Here is a 23,121-nt window from a genome sequence, read left to right as displayed (position 1 = left end):
AGCCCAGGTATATAAAGTGGCCACCCTGTGTAATCTATGCATCCTGCATACCCTACACTACATCACTGGTGATGTGTAGTATGTGTACCACATAGGGTGTATTATTTTGTTGTGTGCTGTTTGTGTTTCATGTGGGCTGTTGTGTTTTCGTATGGTACAGTGATATGCAGAATGTGTACTGTGTGAGTGTGTTGTGTTATATTACTGAATAGCAGTTGTGTAGAATGTAAGATAGTTGTTGGCAAGATGGTGTCAGGTATCGATTATGTAAGAGTATGTGTCACACTTTATGTAGAGTGGTGACTGTGTGGAGTAGTAATTCTCAACCTTTTCTCTATCATTTAAGCCCTCTGTTTCATATATTCCTGCATTTACGCTCTCACTTCCATGTTTAAAAAATAAATAAAGAAAGAAAGAAAGATAGTCTCATAAAAAAAGGAAGAACAGAACAAGTTTAATATTAAGATTTTGCACAAACTTTGATAAGGGAAAAAAGAAACATTAAAAATATATCAAACAAAAAAAGGAAAATTTATTTATCTAAGAAACATAATATGACAATGAAAATTAACAAAAGTTCAAAAAAAAACATGTAAGTTTATCTAATTTTTTTTTCTTTCTTTTCACAAGATCAAACAAAAATACCAGAAGTATTATCAGTGAGAACTCTGCTGATTCACCGAGTCAAGTCAACCAGTCTATTTATTTCAAGAGCTGTTGATGACAATACCACCCAAATGTCGTCATCGTCTTACAGGCAGTTCCTTGCTTTTGTCTCCATTGCTTCTAAAGCAGAGCAGCCTGATTCACGTAAATAGAATTCGACAAAGCAAACAAGTACTTTGAAAACCTATGGAGTAAAAGTGGGAATGCATGTTTGAGTTTAATGCAGAAATCAACTGCAACTCTTTTGAATTCTTCTTTTTTCAAAATTGCAACATTTATCCTTTGGTAAAAATATCTCCATAAATTTTTACCCCAGAGGGTAAATATACAAGCTGGTGCTGAAAAGTTCCTGGCTTTGGGTAAATTATGATTTTATTTGATATATTCTCCTCTCAGACTCACACACTTATTGCAGCAGTCCCTCTGTAAAAGAACTAGGAATGTTAGATCTCCAACCAGGCCTTTTGTGATACCCTTAAAGACAGGAACTTTTCAGCACCCCCTTGTAGTTCTGATTGAGTATCACTCGTGTAGAGAGTATATGTTGTATCTGACAAGTTGTTGTTGTTTAGCCCCGAGTCAAACCTGACTAAGAAGACCTATAATCAAAGATTTTCCAGCTATGACCATCCTTTCTTTTTCCTTTCTTCAAGTAACTCAAGATCACATTATTCAATATATCCATATTTTTATTAAAAAAAAACAATTAGTAATGTGGTAAGAAATCTGCTTCCTAATGACATGGTTTTGGGTTCAATACCACTGAGTGCACCTTGGGCAAGTGTCTTCTGCTATAGCCCCAGGCCAAAGTCTTGTGAGTGGATTTGGTAGATGGAAACTGAAAAAAGCTCATCGTATATATATACACACACACATGCTGGATGAAATGCTTAGAGGCACTTCATCTGTCTTTATGTTCTGAGTTCAAATCCTGCCGAGGTCAACTTTGCCTTTCATCCTTTCAGGGTTGATAAAATAAATACCAGTTGAACACTGGAGTCGATGTAATTGACTTACCCCTTCCCTGACATTGCTGGCCTTGTGCCAAAATTTGAAACTATTATTATTATTATTATTATTATTATTATTATTATTATTATTATTATTATGTATTAGCCCTTGTGACCAATAAAAAATGAATTATCATTATTATTATGCTAGCTAGCAGAATCATTAGCATGCTGGATGCAATGCTTAGTGGCATTTCATCCATATTTATGTTCTGAGTTCAAATTTCACCAAGGTTGACTTTGCCTTTCATCCTTTCCAGGTCAATAAAATAAGAACTAGTTACGTTTTGTAATCAATGTAATCAACCTGCTCCATATCCCAAAATTTCGGGCCTTATGCCTATAATAGAAAAGCCTCCTCCTCCTCCCCATCCTCACCATCATCATCATCAGCATTATTACACGGAAACTTACAGCTTATTTTACTGTTCACAGCCAGCAGACTAAGGTGACACTTGTTTACTGGTCATGCTCCAAGAACTCTGTGAAGAATTCTTGCAGTTCCAAGCAATGTTGATTTTTGTAGGTGTTGTTGTTGTTGTTATTATTATTATTATTATTATTATTATTATTATTATTATTATTATTATTACTATCAGGAGCAGCAGCAGAATTTCTTCTGGTTTTATGTTCTGAGATCAAATCTGCCAAAGTCAATTTTGCCTTTCATTCTTTAGGGATCAATAAAATAAGTACCAAATGAATACTAAGGTCAGTGTAATTGACTAACCCCTCTCCAAAAACTGCTGGCCTTGTGTCAAAATTAGAAAGAAATTATTATTATTATTACTATCATCATTATTATTATTGAGTGAGAGAGCAGTGCATGCCATCAAAGTGACACCGGAGTAAAAATATACAAAGCCCATTATACCCATCATGACTACCCATCTGATAAGGGTACACCAGGCACATACATCACAACCATATGTGTGCGACATGGTGATCTCATATCAAGATTAACAGCGCATGATCTTGCAGGTGGGACCCAATTAGAATTTTCTTCAGGTCAAATAGCCCATCCCACTCAGAAAGTCCCTGAATAAGGGTTGTTTAAGGATGTTGAACAAAACACCCATGTTTCTGAAGGTGAATTATCCAAACCCCAAAGAATTCCTCTCAACACATATGGTTATGATGCTCCTCCAACTACTTCTGCTCATGATCAGAGATGCACATATCATCATCCACCAGGGGATATGCTCAACCGGTTAAGGTCAAACAACTGACAAGCAGATCTGTGGTACTGAGCAGAATATTTGCTGTAGCTCATCTTTTATACCAAGACAAAACAATGTACATGATAACACTTCCAATCACTTAAGATCAAAAGCCATGAAAGCCAGTCTGATACTGTATCAGGGCATTGGTATTGCATCAGGGCAATCATCATCATCATCATCATCATCATCATCATCATCATCATCACCATCACCACCATCATCATCATCATCATCATCATTATTATTATTATTATTATTATTATTATTATTATTATTATTATTATTATTATTATTATTATTATTAATTTATTTATTTAGAATGAAAAACTGGTGGAATCATTATTACACCAGACAAAATGTTTAATAGCATTTCTTTTGACTACATGTTTTGAGTTCAAATTCTTCCAAGGCTGGTTTTGCTTTTCATGCTTTTGAGGTTGATAAAATAAGTACTAGTTGAGGACTGGGGATCAATGTAACCAATAGACCCTTTCCCCCAAATTTCAGGCTCTGTGTCTATAGTAGTAAGAATTATTGTTACTGTTTTTGTCATTGTTACTATTGCTACTGTTACCAGTAATAGGCAGAGTTGACTACATCTCTTCTCAATAAATTTGTGGCCTTATGCCAAAGATACAAATCATTACTATTATTATTATTGTTAATATTATCTAAGTCTGTTCTTGTTAACAGTAGTTAGTGTTACTCCCCTCCTGCTCTGCTCTTAAAAACAAACACATACACACACACACACATGCACACATGAGACTTATTTCTGGATAACTGACAAGACAACAACATAACAACTGTATACTCCCTCTTTATCACTTACTCCCTCTTCTACAACTCATGTATATATGTATGTATGTATGTATCTATCTATCTGTCTTTTTATTCTTTTACTTGTTTCAGTCATTTGCTTGAGGCCATGCTGGAGTACTGCTTTAAACGGTTTTAGTTGAAGAACTCAACCCCAGGACTTAATCTTTGTAAGCCTAGTACTTATTCTATTGTTCTCTTTTGCCACACCGCTAAGTTATGGGGGCATAAACACACCAGCATCGGTTGTCAAGTGATGGCGGGGGTGGGGGAACACAGACACACACACACATAAATACATACATACATATATATACATATATAAATATATACATACATATATATATATATATATATATATATATATATATATATATATATATATATATATATGTATATATACACATACATGTATATATATATATATATATATATATATATATATATATATATATATATATATATATATATATATATATATATACATATATATATATATATATATACATACATACATACATACATATATATATATATATATATATATATATATATATCATCATCATCATCATCGTTTAACGTCCGCTTTCCATGGTAGCATGGGTTGGACGATTTGACTGAGGACTGGTGCAACCGGATGGCTACACCAGGCTCCAATCTAATTTGGCAGAGTTTCTACAGCTGGATGCCCTTCCTAATGCCAACCACTCAGAGAGTGTAGTGGGTGCTTTTATGTGTCACCCGCACGAAAACGGCCACGCTCGAAATGGTGTCTTTTATGTGCCACCCGCACAAGAGCCAGTCCAGGGGCACTGGCAACGATCTCGCTCGAAAACCCTACAAGGCCAGTCAGGCGGTACTGGCAACGGTCATGCTCAGGATGGTACATCTTATGTGCCACCCGCACAAGAGCCAGTCCAGGGGCACTGGCAACGATCTCACTTGGCTTGCCAGGTCTTCTCACACACAGCACATTTCCAAAGGCCTCGGTCAGTAGTCATCGCCTCGGTGAGGCCCAATGTTCGAAGGTCTTGCCTCACCACCTCAGCCCAGGTCTTCCTGGGCCTACCTCTTCCACGGGTTCCCTCAACTGTTAGGGAGTGGCACTTTTTCACGCAACTATCCTCATTCATTCTCACCACATGTCCAAACCAGCGCAATCGTCTCTCTTGCACACCACTACTGACGCTTCTTATGTTTAGCTTTTCTCTCAAGATACTTACACTCTGACGGGTATGCACATTTACATTACACATCCAGCGGAGCATACTGGCTTCATTCCTTGCGAGCTTACGCATGTCCTCAGCAGTCACAGCCCATGTTTCACTGCCATGTAGCATGGCTGTTCATACACATGCGTCATACAGTCTGCCTTTTACCCTGAGTGAGAGTCCCTTTGTCGCCAGCAGAGGTAAGAGCTCTCTAAACTTGGCCCAGGCTATTCTTATTCTAGCAGTTACACTTTCAGCGCACCCACCCCCACTACTAACTTGGTCACCCAGATAGCGGAAGCTATCAACTACCTCTAGTTTTTCTCCCTGGAATGAGATAGAAGTTGTTTCCTGTTTGTTTACAGTGTTTATTGCACCTGAACATCTGCCACATACAAAGACTAACTTTGTAGTTAATCTGCCTTTGATATTGCTGCACCTCTTATGTGTCCATAGCTTGCACCGGGTACATCTTATAGAGTTACTACCTACTCCTTTACTGCATACTGAGCAGGGCCATCTACCTGAAGGGGTTTGTGTTTTATCTACCTTCCTACTTATTAGGATTTTGGTTTTTGCTAGGTTGACTCTAAGGCCCTTCGATTCTAGTCCTTGCTTCCACACCTTAAACTTCTCCTCTAGTTCTGATAGTGACTGCGCAATTAGTGCAAGGTCATCAGCATAGAGGAGCTCCCAGGGGCAACCTGTCTTGAATTCCTCTGTGATCGCCTGGAGGATTATGATAAATAGGAGGGGGCTGAGGACGGAACCTTGGTGGACCCCTACCTCTACCCGGAATTCATTACTGTACTCATTTCCAACCTTCACCTTACTGACAGCATCTCTGTACATGGCTCGCACAGTTCTCACTAACCATTCTTCTATCCCAAGTTTCCTCATTGACCACCAGATAAGGGATCGGGGGACCCTGTCAAAGGCTTTCTCCATGTCAACGAAGGCCAGGTACAGAGGTTTATCCTTGGCTAGATATTTCTCCTGCAGCTGTCTCACTAGAAATATGGCATCAGTGGTGCTTTTACCTGGCACGAACCCAAACTGCATCTCATCTAAATTGATTTGCTCCCTAATTAGTTGGGCTATGACCCTCTCCATAACTTTCATAACCTGATCTAACAGCTTGATGCCTCTGTAATTATTAGTGTCTAAAGCGTCACCTTTACCTTTGTAGCAGTTTACTATGGTGCTGCTACACCAGTCATTGGGTATGACTCCTTCGTGTATCACCTGGTTCGTAATACGGGTGACTAGGCTGTAGCCAACACTGCCAGATATTTTGAGCATCTCTGCAGTGATTCCTGATGGGCCGGGGGCTTTCCCTGTCTTCATACTCTTAATTGCTTTATCTACCCTGGTACTGTCAACTCCAACCAATTCCTGGGCAGATTAAAATTTATGAACAACAAAAACATACCTGATCTGTGTTGTTAAGTGTTTACTCTAACCACAATGATATACAACAATCAGACATCTGCAGCCCAAGATTGAAGAGCAACATCCACATGCCAAGTGTCAAAATTTACAATTTCAATATGAGAGAAATCAATAGGTTACTAAACAAGTTATGAAATTTAATCAGTACTTCACATCTTGTCATTTGCTCTGTACTATGTGCCATGATGATGCTGTAAGTAAGCATCAAAGTAATGGAACAGTTCACTGCTTTATGCTGTAGCATTACTGTAAAATTTGAAGACTGTTGTTAATTGTGTTAATCACTCCAAAATACCTGGGCACATTTGGCAAATATATAGGTGCAGGAGTGGCTATGTGGCAAGTAGATTGCTTACCAACCACATGGTTCTGGGTTCAGTCCTACTTGGGCAAGTCTCTTCCGCTATAGCCTCGAGCTAACCAAAGCCTTGTGAGTGGATTTGGTAGATGGAAACTGAAAGAAGCCTGTTGTATATGTATATATGTATATATATATATATGTATATATATATATATATATATATATATATATATATATATGTGTGTGTGTGTGTATGTATATATATATATTGACATTACATGGTGGTTGTAAATGAGCATCACGGTCATACAAGCAGTGTCGTTCATTTCCAGTCTTCCATGAAAAACATGTAGGACCATGGGGAAATATTTCTGTGCTTGGAAATCGGCGAGCATTGACACAGGAGGAACATCTAACCATAAAAAAATTACTTAAATATGCTCAATCCATGCAAGCATGGAAATGTATTTGTTAAAACGATGATAATGATGATGATGATATATTCATACATATATATGCACACACACACATATATAAATGTACACACACACACACACATATCAAGAGCAACCTGGACTTGAAATTTTTGCCAGGATATTGTATAAAAGGACCCACCTCTTTACTCTCTTTTACTCTTTTACTTGTTTCAGTCATTTGACTGCGGCCATGCTGGAGCACCGCCTTTAGTCGAGTAAATCGACCCCAGGACTTATTCTTTGGAAGCCTAGTACTTATTCTATCGGTCTCTTTTGCCAAACCACTAAGTTACGGGGACGTAAACACACCAGCATCGGTTGTCAAGCGATGTTGGGGAGACAAACAGACACACAAACATATACACACACACACATATATACATATATACGACGGGCTTCTTTCTGTTTCCGTCTGCCAAATCCACTCACAAGGCTTTGGTCGGCCCGAGGCTATAGTAGAAGACACTTGCCCAAGGTGCCACACAGTTGGACTGAACCCGGAACCATGTGGTTGGTACACAAGTTACTTACCACACAGCCACTCTCACGCCTATACCTATTGCTAAAATTTTGCAAAGGAATGGAATAAAGTAATTGTTTTAAGTAGGTATACATGTTGCTATATTTGCTTAATAGTTTATTTATTGATGTTAAATGAAATAGATGCTGTGCAAATTAAAACTCTAATCATTAAATATACAATCTGTACGTATTATAAAGTACAAATTACTGAGACAGCAAGTTATCTAGAAAATGGGGTCTAGTTTTTCACACACAAAAAAACCCCCAAAAAACCCCCCAGAAAAATATCACTCACAGAAATTTCTGCAATTTTTGATTTCATGCTCATCAGCATAAACGTGTTGGGTATCTCACTTGATAGCATTCAGCATAAACTAGTTTTTACTATTTTTAACTTACTGATTGTGTGTTTGCAGCTAACATGAGTGAATGAAAGAGTTAAAATGATATTTTAAGCTAAGAAAAAAAATGTGAGCATGCAGATATGTGCAGTGAATATTTACACAAGATATGGAAATAGCAAAACAGATACATTTAACATGACTTTGTACAAGTACAACATGAACTTGAATTCATAACTAGAGGAGTATGGAGTGTCTGTAGTTCTGATTCTAAGAAGTTGTTTGCTGCAAATGCTTCATTCAAAGGTTTTTATCAGGAAGTTGAAATTTAAGATTAAAAAGAAACAACTCCTTATTAAATTCTTGATTGTTCAAACCTAGAGGATTGCAGATGTCTGTCAGTGCTTCTGGTAGCTTTGAAAATTTATGGATGAAAACATGCTGTATGTTTTACAAGTTCACAACTGTTAGAAAATCATTCACTGATATTTGTGGTGACTTGGTCAGTCAAGCATTGAAACACTTCCATCCATTGGAACATCTAGCTTTACATTCTTGCTGATTCATCAGTCAATAGTTTCTTTCCTTCCTTATATACATTTTTTTTTCCTAAATTCAAAATCTGCACTCTAATGCAAAACTTCTTTCTTCATCATCAAACATCAGATTTGCTGCTTCAATGAAATTTCTTGTTTAATGATGTCATATTTTTTTCAAAATTCACATTTTTTTAAACCTCTTTCAAATTTTCTGCCATATTCCTGACACTAAATAATCCAGGCCCCCAGTTTACAAATATTTTGAGATAATCTCAGGGTATTGTACACAAACAATAATTAGAAAATACTAGTTAAAATACTGTCAAAGGCATACCATTATAAAGAAGTAAATTGATCCTAAACATTATTTTGGGATCAATTTAAAACTTGCCAATCTGATGTAAGACAGTGATCGACAGGTAGAACAATATAGGCCATGGTGATTCAAAATTGCCAAATATTTTAGACATTTTTGAAGACCCCATCATTGGGTTCCTTCAATCTTCTGCAAATGCTTCATTTTGGACAATCCAAGTACCTACTCTGATGCAATTCCAGTCCAGATGTTAATTTTTTTGTACGGTTAAAAAAAGAAGGCAACTATTGACTGTAATAACCCTATTAAAATTTTGACCAACAGAATATTCTGAACCAGATTTATTGCTGTTAAATTAAGAACAAGTGTACAGCACCAAATGTAAACAGACTGTGTAGTTCAATTCTTATATATCTTTCTTCATGCCACTGTATTCACCTTTCATGTTAGCAGCTCCATCAAACAACACACCTGTAATGTTTTCTAATTTTAATTTACTACAGTCCAGCATAGATTCCAGTTGAGGGTATGCTCCATATCCAATAAAATCTGTAATTTTATCCAGAGCAAAGAAATAGACTTTTACTACATCCATTATGTTAAATAATAGATTTCTGGTCACTCATTGCTTTGGTTTAAGTATTAGCCATATGTGCAAAATATTTGTGATTGTCAATTCCATTGATATTGTGTGACTTAATAAATGGCTTGGATGACTAGCAATGTATTGTTCACAGTTGTTTTGAATAATATTGATACTGAATTTCCATATCATTTTGATGTTTTTTTAAAAATCTTTACTGTACTTTTCTGTCTCATCCCTTACATCTCATAAGTGATTAGTTAAAAGGATATCAAATTGGAATAGAAGCAATATTGTTTCTTAAGTCACCATGATTAATATCTTGGTTCTCATCATTAAGACTTGATTCATTGCAATATCTTCTGTGTGGATCTGCTTTGATCACAGCTATTTATGCATGTCAGGATTTCAACGATTTCCATAACCTGCTTTTATCTCAATTTGACAGCATCATTTGCCACCAAAGATTTCATATTTATTTCCTGTTCACATTGAAGAGTTCTAGGGCTACTGGATGATGCAATTTTGCCACCTCACATTCTGAACTCTTGAATAAATATAGGAAAACTTTGTTAAGTCAGTTGAAGAGATTGCTGCTATTTCAGAAATGGCTTACAAAAAAAAAACAGCCTATATTTTTAAAATTTTGTTTTCAACTTTTACTGCTTACCAATTTCAAGAAATGGTATTTTTCAGCGATTATGTAATACATTAGTCCATTTTGCATCAAGTGGCAGAAATAAATTTTTTTCTAAGCAAATATGTCTACCAAAATATGTACACCATGAAAGAATGGTCTCACTTAAAGGAGACCATCAGAAGATCAACCATTATCCCAGTAAACCAGTCCACTATATACATACATACATATATATATATATATATATATATATATATATATATATATATATGCATATACGTACATTTGTACACACACACATACATACATGTAGTGAAGGCATGTGGCTTAGTCGTTAGAGCATTCCACTCATGATCAATTCCCGGTGACGTGTTGTGTCCTTGAGCAAGACACTTTATTTCTGTTGCTCCAGTTCACTCAGCTGGCAAAAATGAGTAGTATCTGTATTTCAAAGGGCAAACCTTGTCACACTCTGAATCACGCTGAATATTCTTGAGAACTACATTAAGGGTACACAAGTCTGTGGAGTGCTCAGCCACTTGCATGTTAATTTCATGAACAAGCTGTTCCATTGATCATATCAGCTGGGACCCTCATCATCGTAACCGATGAAGTGCTCCTCCACATATTAGTAACATAAAAAGTACCCAGTACACAATGTAAAGTGGTTGGCTTTAGGAAGAGCATCCAGCTGTAGAAACTATGCCAAAGTAAGTGTTGGAGCATGACACAGCCCTGTGGATCACTGGATCCTGACAAACAGTCCATCCCATATCAGCATGGTGATTTGATATTAAATGATGATGATGACATACAGAAAGAAAGAGTGAGAGACAGAGAGAAGGAGAGATTATAATACATACATATTATAAAAATTTTCTCTGTCTGAAAAATTTCTAATAGGAAATTCCTTACATGTCTATCTAACTAAAATGTAAATCTTCGTAATTCCTATTAGCAAATGAAACATGTGTAATGGAGAATAAATAATACCAAAACTTTCTGCTTTCATGTTTCATTATACAATAACTCTGCAAATGATATTTCCATAATTCTCAATTTTAATATGCATTTTGACAGCAACTGTGGATAGATGTTGATTGTAAAAATGGAATGAAGAGGGATCATTTGTGCTGTAGATGATGGGCTTTCTGATTGCTAATAAACCTAATTCTTGCTCTAAACAGCCTATTGTAAGAATTGCATTGAATTATAGGTGCTGGATGAAGTTGGGTGGCACTGTCCTTCCTATGTTGTCATTTCGTTCTGATATCTGTTCTGTTGGCTATCATTTCCAAGGAATTTTGGTCCACACCAGTACTCTTCAAAGTTTCCTTCAATTGGTCTTTGTAGCATTGCAGGGTTGCAGGGGGCATCCACAAGGGTGCTTCCCATCGTTCAGTCCCCCAAACAGGAATATCACTGGAAGCATGTTTTCCCCCATGTGATCCCTATGGCCAGCCCATCTGAGACGGTGCTAATTTGACACATATATCATCATCATCATCAATCATCATTTAATGTCCACTTTCCATGCTGGCATAAGTTGAATGGTTTGACAGGAGCTAGTAATCATGGGATCTACACCAGGCTGTTTTGGCAAGGTCTCTACAGTTGGATGCTTTTTCTTATGCCAACTACTTTACAGAGTGTACAGGGTACTTTTTATGTGGCACCAGCACCAACAGGATCACCAAGTACCTTGCAAGACAAAAGCCCTTTAACTGGGAGTAGGGAGTAGCATTGAAGGGGTGTGGCTTTATTTCAGTTGAGAAATTAAAGGTATAGAGGGATAGAGATAGGTGTCTTGCGGTAGAGTAGATATATGGATACCTTCAGTTGGAAAAGAAAGTGAAATAGAGACTACGATAAAGAGAGCGATAGTGAGAGAGATGATGGCAAAGATGTGTCAAAGAACATTGGAGGTGGTGAGAATAGGTGAGCTGATACAAGGTTTGGACTGTGTGAGTGGGCAGGATTGAGGTGACCATAACAAATGATGGAGAAATATAGAAGATGCCTGGTATATATGTGAGGGCAATGAGGGTGAAGGTTTCAATGGTGGAGAACAGCACAGAGGAGAGAAAGTATAGGAAGGAGGTGATTGGTGGTTACAGTAGGCAGAAGGGCATCCAGCTATAGAAATCATACCAAAGCAGACACTGGAACACACTGCAGATCTTGGAGCCACTGGATCCTTGTCAAACCGTCCAACCCATGCCAGCATGGGACATGGATATTAAATGAAGATGATATATATACACATAGATACATACACACACAAGCAAAAAATAATATAAAGTAGGTGTGTGTGTGTACATGTATGGAGGTATACACACAGCATATATCACAATATACACGTAAGTCTTAATATATATTCAATAATATATATGCGCACGTGTGTACTATTCTATTTAAGCAGAGTAGTGATTGAATGAACCCCTTAAAAAAAAATTCATCACAGACAGTAAAGTAACTCTTCTATGTAGAAGGAAGAAATGGTTAATCATGGCTACGATTTCAAAACAGAGATAAAACATATGGACTCAGTTTGTAGCAGCCTAAATTTACACACACGCAATATTTATATATAATAATATATTATTATATATATAATATGTATAAAAGGTAGGCAAATAAAATATTCAACATTGATGTTTGATGTCGCTTACGTGTACAATACTAGTTGCTCTTAGTAATATGTCTGCAAAATAAAGCTGCGTAAGAAGTTCCCTTAGCTGTGTGTGTGTATGTGTATATATATATATATATATATATATATATATATATGTATGACTAGTAGAAAATACCCTGGGATATATGTATTAATCCAGCGATGTTTTTCACACAAATCTCTTATTTATGTTTTTTATTTTCAAATGCATTTTCTCAATTTCTACATGCTTGCGCTATCTATAAGTATTCTACTGAGGAAGTCCTTTTCTTTTTTGTTTCTCCCCTTCTCTTTCCCTCTCTATATCCTCTTCTGTCTATGTCTGCTCCTCATTTTCCTGTCTAATTTTTCTTTTATTTTTCCTTTTTCTCTTCACTCTTTCTTCTCCGTGCATCGCACAGTCTCAGAATGCTGATATTTCTTTTTACTTCAATAAGTATCTCGTTCTCATTTGAATAATGTTTCCCTTTTAGAGATATAAACTTTACAGTTACATCATCTATATATTTATTCTAATTGAGTTTATTACTGAACCTACATAAGTTTTCCTTGCGTTGTATATTTTTTTGTATACCATTTGATAAGATGGAATTGTTAACCATTGAAGCGTAGGACCGATCTCTCACGCTGTACGAACGTATCTGATTTTTTAAAAATGTTTATTAACTTTTTGTTTTGGGGATGGTAGTAGGGGAACTTAGATCATCTCTAGTTTCCTTTAAGCTCCATTTTTTTGTTGTTTATTTTTAGTAATATACCATGTTCTGCAACTTTTCTACTCTTGTGTCTTAAGAACACTCCTCATGCTTTCAAAAAACGATCCCTGTTTAATATATTCAGGCCTCACCTCATCCTGCCGCACACGAACTTGTCTTATTTTACGAAATTTGCTGTTTGTTACTAGTTTATAATTATATATTCATTTATACCATTATTTGGTAGTGGGAGAATTAGTTATTTAGTTCCAAGTTGGCTATGATGCAAGTAAGGCTGGCCTATCATAGACATTCCAGCTTCGACCATCCTATCTTTTTTTTTTTCACCAGACATTGTGTATATGAAGAACATTATCCACTGTCCGTTTTACAGACGATAGGGTGTGAACTGAGATAAGATATGACTCCTATTTCTAGCAGGTCAAGCGAACTGACTCACATTTTTCTTCCCATACAGTCTACATACAAGCCCGTTGTACTATTTACATTATGCATGAATGAAATAATTCAAAACGTCGTACACACAATCACATAACATAGTATGTTTCGTAGGATTTTTATGTTCTATCCCTCTCTCTCCCCCTCTCTGTATGTATATATATATATATATATATATATATATATATATATATATATATATATATATATACATATATATATATATGTGTGTACATTCTACCACAAGTCAGTGAGGGAGCCTGTATGTCGCCTACCTACTTGCCAGAAATAGCAGCCAATTCTCTGAAATCACACCCCTATTATCCTAATATAGGGACGAACGCAGTGTAGTCCTAGATTCTCCCTAAAAAGGACAGATGAATAATTTCATCGTGTCTGGAATTTCTTTTGATCATAACATCTACGCAATTACGGCAGATACGGTGTTAAAAACACAGGCCGTCCCTTTGTACTTCTGTATTTTATTTTGTAATTAGTATGCATTATTGAAATGATTCGTTATGATATTTTAACGAATTATAGATTCTCACATCATGCAGATGGTAAATGTATTTCAAATATTATTAAATTATGAAAATATAATTTGAATATTCAAAACATGATAGGAGGCAAAATAAAAAAAATGACCCACATAGTAAATATTGAAAAATGAGTCGTAAAGAAAATTGGGGCATAACCGTATATAATTATATATTATATATTGTATGTGTATGAATTACAATTAAACCCCTTGTATACATACATTCACATTATCAGCGTTTCTCGTAAGTTATATTATTTGTGATATTTGTATGTATATTAATATATTCATACACAAAATTAAGAGATCATACACGTTTTATAGTGCAATTAAGAAACTGATTCCAGTGGAACATCACACACATCTTTACAGAAAAAAAAAGGGGCTTAAAGGGAAATAACTCAAGTAGACTAGTGTCATGAATTTGGGTGCCTTAGGTAGGCTGTGATGTCTTGAGAGATGTACATAAAAAAGAATCTATTGCAAATTGTTTTTGAATTTTAACTAAAAGAGAGAAGGCTTTTAAGAAATTAAAAGTTACTCAGGTACTACTAAAGCAGCGCAGACCCGAACGCGCATTCGCGCGTCCGCGCTAGCTAGTCGTGAGTGGTCGATCCTAACCCTAACCCTAAACACGTATTCATTTGCACACGCTGGTTAGGGTTAGGATCGACCACTCAAGACTTAGCTAGCGCGGACGCGTGACTGCGCGTTCGGGTCCGCGCTGCTTTGGTAGTACCAGTTACTCAAACAGAAAACTGAATTTTCACATTTAGAGGGAGAAATGTGTTCATTATTAGTTGGCAAGGTGAGAAAACTAGGATATGTTTTGGTCTTATTAGTCCTCATCAGCAAGACCTAGTCTTTTCAAATTTGCTTTGATCGGTTGGTAGAGATTTTGATTCGTAAGTCTTACGAAGATTATTATTAGAAGCGGCGAGTTAGCAGGACCGTTAGCGCGCTGGACGGAATGCTTAGCGGTATTTCGCTCGCCGCTACGTTCTGAGTTCAAATTCCGCCGAGGTCGACTTTACCGTTCATCCTTTCGGGATCAGTAAAATAAGTACCAGTTGAATACTGGGGTGGATGTAATCGACTCATTCCCTCCCCCAAAATTGCTGCCCTTGTGGCAAAATTTGAAACCATTATTATTATTATTATTATTATTATTATTATTATTATTATTATTTAGGTGGCGAGCTGGCAGAATCGTTAGCACACCAGGCCAAATGCTAAGCGATATTTCGTCTGGCACTACGTTCTGAGTTGAAATTCCGCCGAGGTCGACTTTGCCTTTCGTCCTTTCGGGGTTGATTAAATAAGTACCGTTATGCACTGGAGTTGATGTAATCGACTTAATTCCTTCCCCCAAATTCCAGTAGAAAGAATTACTATTATATTATTATCAATAAGGCGGTGAATCGTTAGCACGCGGGGCGAAATGCTTAGCAGTATTTCGTCTGGCACTACGTTCTGAGTTCAAATTCCGCCAAGGGCGACTTTGCCTTTCATCCTTTCAGGGTTGATAAATTACTAGTTGAACACTCGGGTCCCTGTAACTGACACAGCCCTTTCTCCAAAGTGGCTGCCCTTGTGGCAAAATTTGAAACCATTATTATTATTATTATTATTATTATTATTATTATTATTATTTTACATAATTACACAGTGAGTTGAGGTTTTCATCTGTGACAATATCATGAATTTAGATAATACAACTGGGTGATGATGTATTGATTGACGTATGCAAAAAAAAAATATTAATAAATAAACAAAATAAAAGCGAAATAAAAGAAATAAAAGTGTGTATGTGTGTCTTTTCAGATGAAAAGACACACATACACACATATTCTTTTATTCGTTTCAGTCATTTGACTGCGGCCATGCTGGAGCACTGCCTTTTGATTTAATTTTATATGTACATATAAAATTATACATACACATATATACATAGATATACATATGTATATCTACATATATGAAACATACACTGTACATTTATATCCATATACGCACAAATATATGTGTGTATATATATATATATATATATATATATATATATATATATATATATACTGCGTATGTAAGAATCTTAGCATCGTATTAGGTGCTGCTTTTATATTTTCCTGAAAACAAAGCTTCCAGTCACTGCCATTCTCAAACCCATATCCTGGAACAGCTATCTTAACTCTGTAGGATACAGAATTCGTAATGAATTTGCATATACGTCCAGCCATACACCTGCGTATACATACATATACACACACACACACAATTTAGCTCATTGAACACCCAAGAGAAATGGTAAACAGCTGCAAGGAATATACATTTTGTTACATACACACACAGACACAGACACTCACATGCACACATACACTAACGCACACATTCACATACACATAGTTGTGCGGTGTGTGTGTGTGTTAATTTTTATTAGTTCTTGTACTTTTAGAGTGGGAATTTAAATAAGTTTGTTTACTGTATTAATTTCACAGTTCTGTGTGATTATCTATGTGTGTGTGTGTGTATGAGTGTGCGTATGAGTGTTAGCATGTAATATTGAAATAAACGTGATATATATATGACGTGTGTAGAGATGTGAAATTTTATCCCTACTAATGTTTGTTTTATTCGTGTTTTTCTCTTCAGTTCAAAATATATATGAGAAAACTGAGGGTTAAGTGATGGAAAACAGTAACATAAAACACTAAATTTAGAGGGTTTGATGGTGGAGGCAACGGTGGTGGTGGTGTGTGTGTGTGCATCTATCTATCAATCTATCTATCTATCTATCTATATATATATATATACATAGAGCCCATAACTTAACGGTTTGGCAAAATAGACCAAAAGAATAAGTACTGGGCTTAAAAAAATAAGTCATGGGGTTGATTTGTTTGACTTTAAAAACCCTTCAATGTGGTGCTCCAGCATGGCTGCAGTCAAATGACAAACAAGCTGAAGAACATATACACACATTACACATATGCATACTTGCTTTAGACAGAGGCTGTGGCACTACCATTTATATATCTATATAGCAGTTCAGTGATATATATCACTGTAGTCATTCGATCTGTTAGAAAGAACAGCCAAATCTTGCTCATGTGATGCTAAACTATCTTTAAAAAAAGAAGGAAGGAAGGTTTAATGTGAAGAAAGGTTATGTTGGGATGCTCATGACTGGAGTGTCTCTACTTTAAGATAGGTCTATCTGCTTGATCAGAAATTAACTGAAGCTTAAGAACAAACAGCAACAAGTTCAGTGAAGTACAGTCTCTGAAGAAAGAGAAGACGACTGGGAGGAGGAGGAGGAGAACGAATGGGAGGTGAGGTCCTGTCTGTAACACGAGAACTGCTCTCTCTTCACAGCAGAGTAACTTGGTCTACTTTATGAACTTCTGAGAAGAGCGGCATCATTATATATGAAATGTAGAAGTACTTGTCATGCTGAGAAAATAAACGTGTTTAGAATAGCAGAATTTGTTGTGTTATGCCTGTAGTATTTAGTTATGAACCTCTATATTCTGAGTTCAAATCCCATTGAGGTTAACTTTGCTTTTCATCCTTCCAGAGTCAATATTATGAAATATGAGTCAAGTATTGTAGTAGTTATAATATTTATAAAACATCCTTGATGGGAATGGAATTATAATTGGAGACCTACTTGCTGTTTGACTGTTCCATGAGTTGTTAAGTGGTACAGTCAACATTAGTGAGATTCAATCTCAGATTATTAACCCTTTAGTGTTTAAACTAGTGTTTCTCAACCAGGGTCCAAATGGGCCCTTGAGGATCCATATAAGATTTTGTGGGGCCCACACAACAAAAGAGAACATTTGAGATCCACAATATTATTTTAAAAGCCCCTGAAAAAATTTTGTTTTAGAAGTATGCATTGGTATGCATTACAAGAAACAGCAAGGTTTCTTTCTCTAACATTTTACATAGTTCAACCTACACAAGTCATGGGCAAATGTCTTCTACTATACTCTCAGGCTGACCAAAGCCTTGTGAATGAATTTGGTGGACAGAAACTGGAAGAAGCGTTGTGTGTGTATAGACATGTGTGTGTGTTTGTCCCTACCACTGCTTGACAACCAGTGTTGGTGTGTTTATGTCCCTGTAAACTTAGTGGTTTGGCAAAAAAGACAAATAGAATAAGTACCAAGCTTTAAAAAAAATGAGTACTGGGGTCACAATTCGTTAAAAACAAATTCTTCAAGGCGATGCCTCAACGTAACCACAGTCTAATGACTGAAACAAGTTTGATATAAAAGATATAGTTTCATTCAAGTCTATTGAATTACATGGAACATAGTAATCGTCCAACCCATGCTAGCATGGAAAGCGAACGTTAAACGATGATGATGATGATACCCTAACCATCAAGGTGCACCTGATGAAACTTGATATTGTGTTGGTTCTACACTGGACTGAAATATGACATATCTGGTGTGACACACCTGTCACTTGTTGGTATTCTTGATTTACCCCCATGTCAGCCCTATTCCAGACAATCTATGATCAATGACATTCCAGCCATGACCACCCTCTGTTATTCAAATATATCATTGGTTGGCATTTGGCATCCAACTGTAAAAACCATACCAAAACTGACCTCATCTGTGCTTGTGCTATGTAAAAAAACTCTCAGTCTATTTCTGTGTGGTGGTTTGTGTTAGGAAGGGCATCTAGCCTTAAAAACACTGCCAAAACAGACGCAGAAGTCTGGTGCAGGTTCATGCCTGGCCAGCTCCTGTCAAACCACCCAAACCATGGTGGCATGGAAGGTGGACATTGATGATGGTGATGATGATAATGATCATTGCTTGCACTTCCACATGCCTGCCTAGGTGTAGTTTGCTTCCCAACCACATGATTCTTAGTTCAGTTCTACTGTGTGACATCCTAAACAAGTGTCTTCTATTGCAGCTATAGACCAGCCAAAGCTTTGTGAGTGGATTCGCTAGATGAAAGTTGAAAAAAGCTTGTCTCTTTCTCTCTTACACACACACAAACATACATATTTATATATGCAAGAATGTGTGAGTTGGTGTCTTCTTTCCATTACCTCATGTGATAATGGCAAATAAGTGTTACCATCATACAACAGTGTTCTTCAATTCCAGCCTTTCATGAAAACATGTTTGGTGAGGGTTGGTGGCTGGAAGGACATATCGCTATAGAAAATCTACCTCATGAAATTCCTTCCAACCCATGTAAGCATGGAAAAGTGTGTGTTAAAACAATGATAATAATGATGATGTTATGGGTGGTGGTGGTGTTGATGGTGATGATGACAATGATGATGATGATGATGATGATGATGATCGTCATCATCATCATCCTTATTGAATATCTAAGACTATGTTGTTTAAGGTGTTCTTTCTGTTTCAAGATGATAGGGTAGAATTTGGGGGGAAATGTGGTTGCTTTTACTTGCAGGTTGAGCAGCCATGTAAAGATTTCCTTGTTGGCTTGTATATCTATGAGTCATTCCAGAATGATCAATCAACTAGATTTATGCTGTAGGTCAGAAAATCAAGCTGTGATAACTGGGTTAATCAACAACTTAACTGTACTGTTTATACTGTTACTCTAGTGCTCTTCAAGTATTCATTTATATTGTTTATTTACTATCTACCTACTTTAGTACGCACCTAATATGAATAAATTGGCTGTACTATCTAGATAGATAACCTCTTTTTGTACATTAAGCAAAATGATATCCCTAACATTGTGAAAATCTGTTTCTTGTCACTGAGTGTGTGCACACATTTAAAACGCTTTGTAGTTCAGCTGATATGTGACTATATAAGTGGTTCTATACACATCTGTAATGCAGTCAACTTAAAACTGAATTTTGTGGATATTCTACAGCCTGTGAGCAAAGGGTCAGCTTAATCCCAAAGACCAAAATAGAAAATATAATATAAAACATATAGAAGACTTGTCAGGCCAAGTGAAACCATATTCATGGCTGTTGCCGGTGTCATGTAAATGGCACCCATGAAATCGTAGTCGTGGCTATTGCTGGTGTCATGTAAATGGCACCCGTACTGGTGGCACATAAAAAGCACCCATTAAACTCTTGGAGTGGTCGGCATTAGGAAAGGCATTCAGCCATAGAAATCATGCCAAATCAGACTGCAACCTGGTGCAGCTCTCCAGCTTGCCAGTTCCAATCAAACTGTCTAACCCATGCCAGCATAGAAAGCAGACGTGAAATGATGATGAGGATGATTTGTGTGTGTGTGTTGCTTTCCAACCATGTGATTTCGGGCTCAGTCTCATTGCATGACACTGTGGGTGTCTTCTATTATGACCATGGGTTGACCAAAGTCTTGTGAGTGAATATGGTAGATGGAAACTGAAAGAAGCTCATCACATGTGTGTGTGTGTGTGTGTGGATGTTTGTGTCTCCTTGCTTTGACATCTCGTGATTGTCGTAAATGAATGTCATTCCTTTCCAATATTCTGCAGAAACGTGCCTAACCACATGGAAATATTACCTTGCTTGGAAACTGGTAAGGGCTTTCAGTTTCCCTGTACCAAATACACTTTCAAGGCTTTGGAGCTATAGTAGAAGATAAAGTACCATGTAGTTAGAAAGCACACTTCTTACCACACAGCCATGCCTGCACCTATAGGGTCACAGGTGTGCCTATGCCATACTTGCACCTACACACACACACACACACACACACACACACACACACACACACACACACACACACACACACACATGTATATGTATATATATATATATATATAGACAATAGTTGAGCATAATTGTCACGCAAAAGATTTGATCTTCTGAACCATAAACCACTCAACTATTCCAGTGACTAGTTTAGGGTTACATTATATCATTGCCCCACCCTTGTCATCTTACTGTTGTAAATGATAAAGATATATATTCTGCTTTGTCTCTTAGTATATAATGATCTACACTTAACCTTAAAAGAAATTCATCAACTTTAGTCTGCTCTTTATAAATGTGACTCCTATCAGTCATGTAGATCTTAAATATTTTCTCCTCACTGGTTTTAGCAGATCTGCTCAGGTTCTTACCATCATGTTGGAAAGGTTAATCTTAGGAACTACATTGAGATATAACAATCTTGTTCTTAACATTGATATATAAAAATACATTGAATTTTATGGACTATTAATCTCATCCTTAAAGTTTGTTACATTATTTATATATCTATTCTTCATTTTCATCTCCAGTTGTAATCATGTGTGTTATTACTGGTTATGTACTTAGTTCCAACCTGAACTTATACTAAGGATCTTTATTTCTACACTAAGTTCAGTAGTGTCTTTATCAACTAAAATACATAATCCAGTGGTCTAGTGCAATGCTCTGCAACTTTTTTTCATTCTTTTCAAAATTTGGTGGCACACCTGGACTACAAATATAACTAAAGGTATAGGGAAAAAAATTATATTCAGGTTATACTGGCACCTGTGCTGGTGGTACATAAAATGTGCCATTTGAGCATGGCCGATGCTAATGCCACCTGACTAGCACCTGTGCTGGTGGTACATAAAAAGCACCATTCGAGTGTGACTGATGCCAGTGCTGCCTGACTGGCTCCTGTGTTGGTGGTACGTAAAAGCACCCTCTACACTCTCAGAGCGGTTGGTATTAGGAAGGGCATCCAGCTGCAGAAATCAGATTGGAGCCTGGTGCAGCCTCCTGGCTTGCCAGTTCTCAGTCAAACCATCCAACCCACACCAGCATGAAAAGTGGACATTAAATGATGATGATGATAATTTATCTTGCAACAACCAGATTAATAACAGCAAAGTTATTTTTCTAAATTCTTCATTATTTTTCAAAATTAACTGAAACAAAAATTGTATTTCAAGAAAGTTATGATTACAGAAGGGTTAAGCTTTTGATTAGAAAACAAAATTGAACCGAATTACATTATAAAATGGCTTTCCATTCCATTTTTTACTGTTTGAGGAGATAGAGCATTAACTTCCGGCTTCCTGCCCTAGTCAAGTCCTTCAGATATAATCTACTAGTGTTGTCCTGAGCAGGAAAACACTTCCATTCATGTTTTTGTTATGCTCTATAAATTGCTTTGAATAATCTTTTACTAATTACCATTCTCCACATCTAGTAAAAATAGTTCCAATGTGACTACTGACACTTAATTGTGTCTAAATGTGACAAGAAAAGTTCTGTTTAGATTTAAAGTACATAATGCCACCGCCTATTTCAAGATTTTGCTTGTTTACAGTTTGCTTGAATCAAATTCCAAAGTAATTGATACTGCAAATTACACATAGTCTAGAAGTATTTATTGACTAATACTTTGCTTATATCTTATGTGTGTGTGTGTGTGTGTGTATGTCTATATGCATATAAGTGTATACATATATATGCATGTATGTGTGTATATATATGTATATATATGTATATGCATCTATATGTCTGTATATATGTGTGTGTGTATCCATATATATATGGTGATGTGGGGACAAAGATATATATATATATATATATATATATATATATATATATAAGCAATGTTAATTCTCCACCCCTAGGGGTCAGCCACACTTAAGTGGCAATATACTACACTTTATATATATATATATATATATATATCCTTGTCCCTTATCACCCTCT

The 23,121-nt window shown here is 36.4% G+C and overlaps 1 protein-coding gene across 8 annotated transcripts in view; it reads left to right on the top strand.

Annotated features, from left to right (window-relative positions):
* LOC106880305 (tRNA-dihydrouridine(20a/20b) synthase [NAD(P)+]-like) overlaps positions 1-23,121 on the top strand; it is a 186,174-nt gene that overhangs the window by 62,307 nt on the left and 100,746 nt on the right. For 3 of the 8 annotated variants that reach the window (XM_089351334.1, XM_014930181.3, XM_089351333.1), the window contains exon 1: positions 12,543-12,727. The exons of 1 other annotated variant lie outside the window; for it this stretch is intronic. Coding sequence is in view for 1 of the 7 variants with exons in the window: in XM_089351336.1 (XP_089207462.1) it covers positions 12,717-12,727 (11 nt within the window). In the remaining 6 variants the exon portion in view is untranslated. Of the gene's footprint in view, positions 1-3,811; positions 3,889-12,236; positions 12,460-12,540; positions 12,728-23,121 lie in introns of those variants that run through there. 4 more of the 8 variants (XM_089351335.1, XM_052967409.2, XM_089351336.1 and 1 more) reach the window with 4 other exon arrangements.

Source organism: Octopus bimaculoides, chromosome 4, assembly GCF_046866305.1.
Source record: "Octopus bimaculoides isolate indiv1 chromosome 4, ASM4686630v1, whole genome shotgun sequence".
Classification (NCBI taxonomy): Eukaryota; Metazoa; Mollusca; class Cephalopoda; order Octopoda; family Octopodidae; genus Octopus; species Octopus bimaculoides.
Note: the sequence above shows the minus strand (reverse complement) of the source record. Positions and strands in the feature narration are given on the sequence as shown.